The sequence below is a fragment of the Petaurus breviceps genome, unplaced genomic scaffold, assembly GCF_028583685.1.
Source record: "Petaurus breviceps papuanus isolate PSGF00001 unplaced genomic scaffold, PetGlider_PUasm1.0 90734, whole genome shotgun sequence".
In the NCBI taxonomy this organism is placed as follows: Eukaryota; Metazoa; Chordata; class Mammalia; order Diprotodontia; family Petauridae; genus Petaurus; species Petaurus breviceps.
The window spans coordinates 9,799,324-9,810,207 of NW_027187327.1; the positions used below are offsets into that span (position 1 = coordinate 9,799,324).

At 32.3% G+C, this 10,884-nt stretch overlaps 1 protein-coding gene across 8 annotated transcripts in view; it reads right to left on the reverse strand.

Moving 5' to 3' along the window:
- SENP6 (SUMO specific peptidase 6) overlaps window positions 1-10,884 on the reverse strand; it is a 138,756-nt gene that overhangs the window by 65,408 nt on the left and 62,464 nt on the right. For 5 of the 8 annotated variants that reach the window (XM_069066996.1, XM_069066999.1, XM_069066995.1 and 2 more), the window contains 3 exons: window positions 6,308-6,453; window positions 5,391-5,495; window positions 431-451 (listed from right to left, as the gene is read on the reverse strand). The exons of 1 other annotated variant lie outside the window; for it this stretch is intronic. In XM_069066996.1, coding sequence (XP_068923097.1) covers window positions 431-451; window positions 5,391-5,495; window positions 6,308-6,453 — 272 coding nt within the window. The remainder of the gene's footprint in view (window positions 1-430; window positions 452-5,390; window positions 5,496-6,307; window positions 6,454-10,884) is intronic. 2 more of the 8 variants (XM_069066994.1, XM_069066997.1) reach the window with 2 other exon arrangements.

The window sequence follows — 10,884 nt, forward strand, 5'->3', positions numbered from 1 at the left end:
ATATGACATATCATCGACCCCAATTACTGAACTCTGCTCTTTTAGGGTGGATGGTGAGGATAGGTATAGAATGTATTCTCAGGAATGTTAACTTGATTTTTCCCCTTATACTCTAAAGCCTGTTACCAATGAATAGCAGTAGAATAGGCTTTTATACTATACAATGTAATTAAAACCTGACTTAATACTGAAAAATTATACCACCACAAATATAATGACTATACATGAAAATGTATCTCCATGCATTATAATGAATATACTACTACACAAAACTGAAGTTCTGTTGTTTATACTGGTTTATTTTAATAAGTAATGTGTAGGTTATAATGCTAGTTCCTGATTTAGATGATTTTTTCAGAACCAGATGATAATCAATTTGTTTATATATTATTGCTATTCCCATGTTCTAATTCATCAATATTAAGCTTACCTTTCTTTTTGATCCAGATTGCTTAAAACATGAAAAAGAAAAAGATGTAAGAGGTAAAACCTCACTTATTGGTATATCATTGTAGTGTTTGTTATCATAGTCAATAATGCAAAAATTACCATCTGGTCATTCAAAAAAACATATTTGTTATATGCCAAGTTTAAAATCATGTCAATGTTCACATAATATTAAATCCAAAGTGATGAATTTAAAGTCAACAAGCAATTTAAATCTACTAATGTTGCGTAAATAATCTTTCTTGGTCCATATTATTGGAAGAACTACAATGATATGAAAAATATTTATTTAATCTTCAAATTTAAATCATTTATATGCCTTTTTAGAAAAGTTTTGAAAATTTTATGGTTGCTTTTGTGCAGCAGCAAAATTGTCCCTTACTGCTGAATCAAAAGCAGACTTTGAATCTACAGGGTGTCCCTAAAGTCTGGACCCATAGGAAATCTCATTAACTATGCATAATTTCAAGAAATGAAATGAATGAAATTTTCAACAACATTTTATTTAATTAGCATAAATTTTAGCCATGACAATTTCATATGGAACAAAAACTTTCATTAGCTATTGGGACTATTTTTTCATATTAATAAGATCAATTTAATTAATGCGATTTCCTATGTGTTTTATATCTTCCCAAAAAATCACATTTATACTAATTAAATAAAATGTTATTGAAAAATTCATTCATTTCATTTCTTGAAAATATGCATAATTAATGAGATTTCCTATGTGTTCAGACTTTAGGAACACCCTATATAATCACACATAATGAATGATGAATATTTGTTTGCCCATATACAAGAATGTTTCTAGAAAAAAATTAAATCAGTAAATGCCACAAAAATCTGAATCAGGCAAGTATGTATATGTGTATATGTGTGTGTATATGTGTGTATGTATTGCACATATATGCTGTATTACTCCTTCTATTAGCAAAACTTCCTATAATTGACTTTTCAAAAGTTCCTTCAAAGAAAATCACAGTTAAAAAGCTTTTTAAAAACAAGTTTATCAACTTGACACTAAAATTCCTGGAGTCATTCAAAGCAATGACTCAAATATAGAGAATAAAGAGAGAAGAAAAGGGATTTGTTGAATTGTAGTTTTACACAGTTAACTCTTAAAAGGAACACATACATATAGAAAAATTATAATAAAAAAAAAGAAAAATGATAATAAATGTTTGCTTCCAAGGGGAAAAAAATTAATTTCCATTAAAATTAACCTAAAAATATCACTTTTAACTTTTAAGAAGGCAAAAACGAATGGGTCAAATATAAGTCGCATTAGCAAATTGTATTGTTATTTTTTTTTACTGGAACTGTGATTTTATCATTGTAGGGAGCTACCAAAAAGGAACTTCCTCTACTCTTAAAAAGTTGCATAGGAAATGAATGAATGAAGTATCAAGCTTAATGGGTGCAAAGCACTATGCTAAATGCTAGGGATACAAAAAGAAAGCAAGGGAACTAAGAGGTCAAGGACTATGCCACATCACAAAGCCAGTATCTGTCAGACAAAGACTTGAAATCAGGTCTCCCTATATCCAAGACCAGGTCTTTAATCTTTTTACACACACAAATTATCATAGTTTCTACATCCAGGAAGTTGGAAACAAATAGCAAATATATAGGCTATGACTATTATGTTCCTGTACTCACCTGTGCAGCTATATAGGAAGAAGTATGAAATAGTCTTCCTGTTCCTCCCAAGGAAATAAGCCAAAGGAGACAGGAAGGAGGGCACCCAAAATGGTGTACATATTTATTTTTATTTTCTCTAACTTCTTACCACAGAAAACAAAGGCTTTTAAGCCATGGTGCCAGAATGGACATTTTTTTTTTTAAATGTTACCTTTAGGTTACTGTCCTCAAGGAGCTTGCATACTAAATAGTGAGAAGAAAACCAAGCACAAACTATTACTAAAATCAGATTTCCTAAGGATGTTTTTAGTGTTAGCATGTTTTAAAAAAAATAAAAAATTTTTAAACCCACTAAGAACTTAACAGATTCTATACTTTTGTTCAATCAAAACAAACAGAATATGATTCTAGTGATATTATTTCATTCTTAGCAGTACTATTTAGAAATAATATTGTTTGTAACAAAAATACCATTATATTTTTCTCTTTATCCAACATTTAGTTAGTTATATGTCATCTCTCCCCTGCATTACCTCAAATCAGTATTGAAAAATTAGCCATGGAATGACAAACCTCATAATTAAAATTAATTTCAAAAATCCATTTTCCATGCTACCCCTACTCTTATTCCCTATTACCATAACCAATCTAGATATATGTGTATGCTTAACAAAGCATTTTGAAGGTAAATTAAAATTTTTAAAGCTGGGAGGAGGGATTTGAATTTTTTAAATAGCAAAATTTATGTCTAAATTGCTTTTTCATCAACATGTTTATCTCATTAATCACTCTCTCTGAGATAAACAGGTGTCTTCATATCTACTTAACATGAAAAGCATGTTGCTGGCACTTTTTTGAGTTTCGTTTTAATGGGTGGAAAACATACAGAAGAAATGATATCTTAAAAGTCAGACTGTATCATTTAGGTTGAGTAAGTGAATTATGAAAAACTAGGGATAAACAGAGTTTATAAAGGGGATGTTATGGGCAACTCCTTTAAATCACAATTCAAAGTGATTTAGGAAGGGAAAAGGATCTCCTCAACACATCCTTAAAGTAAAGACTAAGTGCTTGCTATTCCTACGCTAGATATTATGCAACAGGGGTCAATTTATGCCAGCAACCAAGAGTCCTGGCACAGGACCTTATAAATAACTGAAAAGCCTCTGCATCCCCTGCCCTGCAACCTTAAGTTCAACATTTTTAGTAACATAATCACTAAAGTAGACACCTGAAATGCTTATTATGAGGTAGAAATAAATTTTAAGTCCAAGAAAGGAATGCCTTGCATCTGGCAGTGCTAATTTTTTTAAAATTTAATTTGAAATATTTTCAATAACCCTGTCAGGTTTACTTTTTTCATGCAGTTTGATTTAATCTAGTTATCATGTGCTACATTTTGCTATTACTACACATACTTTATATAAAAAAGAAAAAGAAGCAAAGACTGAATTATTAGTAACTAGATCTAGGTATCTCTTATATGAATCACTACAGGAAATAAAGAGGTATCATTCAGATCTTCACTAAAGGGTAATTAATTCTAAACAACTGCATTTTAAAAACTCTAGTCATTCTGACCATGCTAAGTGTGTGCGTATATGGGGGTAGAGAGTGGAGGAAGAATGGCACAGGGAAGTGACAGGAGTGGGCTAGAGGTATTATGATACAGTGGCATAGATAACTGTCAAATCTTTTAAATTATAGAAGGGTTCCAATCTGCCTTGGTACTCCATTGACAAAATCACAGATCCTTGATGTAATTATTAAGGCAAATATTACAATAAGTTTACATTTCCCTCTAAAAGGTAAGGTAATAAATGTATGCTAGGTGGCACATACAAAGAAACCTAATAATTACAATTTACCACATGTAATCCACAAAGTGGATAATAACCAGTGCAACTGGAACAAACAGAAAAGGAATTATTTGATTTAAGCCATCCTTTTCAGAAATGACAAAATGATGGATTCTAAAAGCCAGGCAGTTATACGGTGACCTTTCTTTTGTAAATCAAGCTAATTTCAACAGTGATCATGAAGAAGCATGATTCCAGGACTCAAAAAAATAATGTGTTTTTCAAAGACATTACACAAGTATTTCTGAAAAACTATCACCAAGAATATTAAATTTCACCTTAGACTCAATGAAGATTGTGACCCATAATAAACCTAATTTTCCAAATTTTGATAAAATGAAATAAAATTATCTAGTTAATATTTTGGAATACAGTAAAAGACATTAAGGACTTCTGATTAAATTGAAAAAGTAAACATCCTACATCTTTAAACAGATGTCTTTGAAAATCTTTAATGATCAACTAAAACATTCCTTTCTAAAGGTTCAAATTGTATTTTCAAGATCAATGAGAATAGCAAGACTGGTCTATTATAAGTGCTAAAATGCAGAATAATTTACCAAGTCAATCAAAAGCATGTTAGTATAATGTGATATAATTTTATTACATGTTCAAAACAAATACATAAGTTTTCATAAATATAAAGAACAGAGAGTTCATACTTTAGTCATGTCTAAAGGTAATCTCTGTGGAAACAGTAAATAAGTTTGACTAAAGGAAATTGTCATAGCTACAAAAAAAATGGAAAAATGTACGTAGACCTTGTTATAGTTTCCATTTTCATAAAGACTACTGTAGAATGCTACATTATGATTTAATAGACAGGACTTGCATAATCCACATATACAAAGTAGGGAATTAATAGTAGTTATAGATTTCCATCATAATTTGGAAATTCTAAATCTAAAAACATTGGAAAAATTCTGAATGTTAAAAACATATTTCATAGAAATTTCATCTAAAACATTTATAAACCAACAGAAATGTCAAATATCTTTCTCTGCCCTCCAACTGTAAGATCACTTTCCGATATTTATTTTCTAGGAAAATCATAGAAAATGTGATCAGAAAAAATGTGTGGAAAAAACACCAAAATTGGTATCTTCAAAGCATCAACAAATGAAAATAGTTCACATATAAGCATGTAACATTTTCTGTTGAAGAATCCTAGGGTTTTTTTTTTTAATCACAAAATGTGTTCTTTCCTGTTTATTCCAGAAGTAAAAAGTTTAAAGATTTTTATAAGCAGTTATAAATAAAAATGCTTAGATTCAAGGTTTTATTTTCATTATTTTTCTAAACATTCAAATCCATTTGAGACAATGACATTCCATATAGGAAAAGGTGTGCTTTTTTAAAGGAAAAACAAGAAATGACTGTGATTAACATTGTTTATTAAATATGAAGGAAAAAAAAACAAAAGAAAAATGGAATCCTTACCTTTGTGCTGCAGTTTTTACTACTGGTATCTGTGCATTAGCATGCTGAAAACGTCTACCATGCACTATGGTTCCAGAACATAGTGAAATATTTTTTGTATTTTCACTGTAGAGATTCAGCAAAACAAGAACTAATGTTTCAACAGAGCAAATAAATTGTATTTGTGAAAAAACATAGTATGAAATATCAAATGTGGCCTACAATACTTTGAAATATATTTATAAATGAATTCAACATCATACTATCTTCTCCAATTACTTTTTTGGAATGCTTTAGATCTGTCCTTTGATTTAAATCTTGCTGAAACCCATTATTTAAGTTTGAACAAATTCCAAGACAACACCAAACCTAAATCAGAGTAGTGGCAGCTTACTGAGACTCAGCAATAAGACTGCAGCACTCCATGAAGAAATCTCTGTATATACAAGATTTGATTCACTTCATTCCCAAGGCCTAGAACAAGGACAGTTCTACAATGGGATCAATCCCACACCTTTTACTTTTCTTCCCTTAAAAGCTAAGTATAGAGAAATTCTGCTTGTAGCAATTCAAAGCTTAAACATTTCTACAGAAGTTGTGATGAAACGATGTGCCAGTTAAGTCAGTTCATTATAGCAGTTTTAGCTAATTAGCTTTTGATCTTTACTAATTATAATTTCCCATCATTTGGTGATTTGCAAACATTTACTAAAATAATGAATGTTCAAGCATTAAATATTGAGTGACAATGACTTGTCAGAAAGTTTTAAGATTTGAAGTCTTATTCATAAGACTATTTTTAAGAGAAATTATTTTGATTTAATAACTATAGATGGTAAATACTATGCATGATGCTCTGAAAGGAATTAAATAAATGCTTTCAATGTTATTCATCTATACAACTGATAATTACTATGTCAATTTGGGAAGTGCTATACCTCAGTTTCTTGTTGTTGCTCAACATATTAAGGCCCATTGAGTTCCCTTTCAAAGTTCTGAAGCTTCCAATCTTGTTTCGTCTTACATATGTCTTTAAGAAGTCACCAGAACTAGTACCAACAGCTTCAGATCGACAATGTTGTGACTGCAATGCAATTTACAGGTATAAAAGTTAATGAATAAGGAAATAAAAGTATCAACAAACATTTGAAAATTTATGGAAAACATATGCAAAGTATTTGTTCATGTTCCTTTTGGGTATGAGTGGTGATAGCAGAGTGGGTAAAGGGTAAAATCCTCCTTAGAATATTAATAGTGAATAAACAAGCCTATAGTGGCAGCTAGGTGGCATAGTGAATAGAGCACTAGCCCTGGAGTCAGGAGGTCCTGAGTTCAAATACAGCCTCAGACACTTAACACTTACTAGCCATGTGACCTTGGGCAAGTCACTTAACCCCAACTGCCCTGCATTCCCTCCCCCCTCAAAAAAGCAAAATAAATAAACAAGCCTATCTCCCTGCTTATATGAATTAGCTGCAATTTAAAGGGAAGCAGGGTGGTGCAGTGGAGAGAACTGGATTTAAAGTCAAAAGATCTAAATTTGGATGATACTCTTGTTATCTATGTATCTATATAATCTAATCTTGGGCACACTGATAGACACTGAATATTTCTGGTTCCAATTGCAAAGATGAAAGACTTAGAATAGAAGGTTCTCTTTCAGTTTGAAATCTAGGGTATTATGATCCTATATTTAAACTGTCTTGTTAAACTGACTATTTAACACACATTTATTAAGCAGTTAGCATGTTTCAGGCATTGGGGATACAAAAAAAGGCAAAGGCAAATGTGTTTCTATTTTAATTTGGTCTTTGCAACAGACATATCAATTTCACCTCAGAATGAAAATTTCTTAATCTTCTCTTTGATTATCTTTGAATATTTGCGCAAGTTCCTATATGAACAAAATATAAAGTATAGAGAGTATTACCAGAGGCACCCATGGCTGCTTAAAAGGGTTCATAGGATCATAGATAAGGAGTAATAAGGGACTTTAGCCACTGAGTCTAACCTCCGTCATTTTACAGTTTCCTCAAATGAGGCCTAGAGAAATCATCAACAAGCATTTATTAAAAGCTTATTATGTGCTAAGTGTTGGAGATAGTCCCTGGTCTCTACTCTCCAGAAGCTCACATTTAAATGGGGGCTACAACATTTAAATAACTATCTATATATGATACAGATAGATACATAAATAGATACAGATATAGATGGAAAGTAATCTCAGAGAATAGGTAAGAATTAGAGGAGAATGAACCAGGAAAGGCCTCCAGCAGAATATAGCATTTTTTTTTAGTATTTTATTTTCCCCAGTTACATGTAAAAACAATTTTCAACATTCGTTAAAACTTTTGAGTTCCAAATTATCTCCCTTCTCCCCTTCCCACCTCCCTCAAGATATAGTTTATACATAGTTAGTGATGCAAAACATTCATAATAGCCATGTTGTGAAAGAAAACACAGACCAAAAAACAAAAAAATAAACCTCAAGGTTAAAAAAAAAGCATGTTGGGGCGGCCAGGTAGCACAGCGAGTAAGAGCACCGGCCCCAGAGTTGGGATGACCTGGGGATCGAATCCGGGCTCAGATACTCAGCACCACACCCAGAAACAACTGGCCGTGTAACCTTGAGCAAGTTACTTAACCCCGATTGCTTTAAAAAAAAAAAAAAAGCATGCTTCAATTTGTATTCAAACATTATCAGCTCTTTCTCTGGGGAAAGAGAGCATTTTTCATTTTAAGTTCTTCAGAGTTGTCTTAGATCATTATATTTCTGAGAACAGTTAAATCATTCACAGCTGATCATAGAAGACAGGATTCTTATCAGTTCTTCAAGGAAGCCAGAAGAGCTAAGGGAGGAAGAGATAAGGTGGAAGAGTATCCCAGGTTTGGGGACTGGGACTCCGGAGCATTTTAAATATGAAAGGAAAGCTCTTCGGTAAAGACATTAAGTCAGGAAATGGAGTGTCCCGTGGAACAACAAAAAGACCAATCTTAAATAGACCACAGAGTATGCAGAGGGCAGTAAGAAGACTTAGGCTAAGAGACAAGATTAAGAAAAATAGGAGCCAAGTTGTAAAGACTTTAAAAGCTAAATAGGATATTTTCTATTTGATCTTAAAGGTATAACAGGGTGGGAATGGAGACCTGGGTCAGGTTGAATAATTGTGGGTTGTCCCATTTTAAAGTGTTTTATTGATGCCTTTTTGTTTTTTACACCACTGTTATTTCCTGATTCATCACTCCCATTACAAAGAAAAAAGTTAAGTAAAACCAATCAAGAAATCAAACTTGCTTCACAGCACATAAAACATTCCACAGACGCAAACCATCACTACTCTACTGAGAGAAGAGAAGTAATAGGAAGCCACTGGAATTTACTGAGTAGAGTGAAATGGTGCAACACTTTATCTATAACATCACACTGCCACTCAGAGCACTGTACTAACACTAAAGGTAGCACAAATTCACAGGCTCATCAGTTCAGATTTAGCACTGAAAGGGGCTTTAGAGTCCCATTTAATCCAATCCCCTAATTTTACAGATGAGGAACCTTGAAGCCCAGAAAAGTCTTCTCAAATATTCAAAGACTGCAATGGGAGTAAGTGGGAAAGTTGTGAAGCTGTCTGACTTCAAATGCAGCATTTAAAAAAATTAAGCATGTGGAAAGTTCAGTTACAGAGAGGGAAGAAGTTGAACTAATTTTGTGCCTCTCTTTAAAAAAAAGAAATAAAAATCATACTTTAAAGTTGATAAAACTGTCCTGAAAATGCATGCACAAGACCAAATAGTATGAAGTGTTGTAAAGCCATCATTCTTAACAATAACAGCTTTAGGTTGAGTATCACTCAGTTAACATTATTATTTTATATAAAGATTAGTTAACATGACTATTTTATACAAAGATAGCATAGCTACTGACCCAGCTTTCATATATTTGGAGAATATATTTTTAATTTTAACATTTTAACTATGATTTCTCTAACTAAATTTTTTTCATTGCTAAAATTAGGTTTCATATGCATAAAATAATTTTAGCAAAAATGAAAAAGAAACATAAAATTCCAGCTAAGGTGTTAACCTTCATAAGATATTTAGACTGATTGATAGGTGAAAGTTGGAACATACAATTCAGGGGGAAAAAAAAAGAAACAGCTGGCAAAGATGTCTCAAAAAATTTAAGATTTGAAAAAGCCAAACAGGTTTTTTAATTAGTAACACAGATCAACTTAATGCCATTTAAAAAAACACCAAAAAACTTCAATTCTCAGCCCCTTCCAGGCTAAATAATTCCCCGGGGCTTTAATAGATTAGAGAATTACAGGAGCATACATTTAAAATACAAAGGGTTATGGGAACACCTCCTTCACACTTTACAGCTAAGAAAACTAAGAACCTGAGAAAATAAAGAGTTTACCTAAACTGACACAGGTTAAGTAAACAGCAAAATCAGAATCTGAATCCAGGTTCTTGGACCCCAAATCCAGTCCTTTCCTCACTGTACCACTACACTACCTTACTCTCTTGAATAGTTGTGGGCTATCCCATTTTAAAGTGTTTTATTGATGCCTTTTTGTTTTTTGCACCACTGTTATTTCCTGATTCATCACTTTCATTACAAAGAAAAAAGTTAAGTAAAACCAATGAAATCAAACTTGCTTCACAGCATATAAAATATTTCACAGATGTAATCCATCACTTCTCTACTGAGAGAAGACAAACATAAGCTTCATCTCATTTCTCCTCTGAATCCACTTTTGGGCACCACATTTAATCTGAGATCATAAAGTGCTGTTTTCTTTTACATTATATAGTAAACTCAACATTGTGCATATTATTCTCTGGGTCTACTTTTCCCCCCTTTGTATTAAAATTTAAAAATCTTCCTTTTTCCCAAATTTCTCATTTCTTTTGGCACAATATTTAATTATGTTCCTTTACCATAATCTATTAAGTAATTTCTTCACCTGAGGGACATTCACTTCATTTCAGTTGTTGCTCTCTGGGGGGAGACTATCATAAAATGTTGCTAAGTATTTGGGATGAGAGGAGGTCTTTGTTACCCAAATATAACTGACACCAGAAGCAGACCACTTAAAGGGAAGTCAATTAAGGTAGTGACCAACATTCTATAATAAATGAAGTTACTAGGAATAGAAGCAAGTGTTTGCTGGGAACAATTAATATATAAGTGGGAAATTTTATAAATGGTCAATTTGTTAGTGTACAAATTATGACAACTTTTACAACCCTATACAACTTTGTAGGAAAGCAGAATGGTATGACAGAGACCCACCAGAGTTAGGAAAACCTCAGTTGGGAGATCTTGATGGGTGTTTTCCCAATGAGTACTCTCTATACCAATGAATCTTAAGTCCAGACCTGAATCAGCAAAATACAAGCTCTTAAGTAAGGCCTAAAATAATGCTTGAATGTGGAATCTTTTGTTTTGTCTTTGACAAATATAAACACACACACACACACACACACACACACACACACACACACACACACA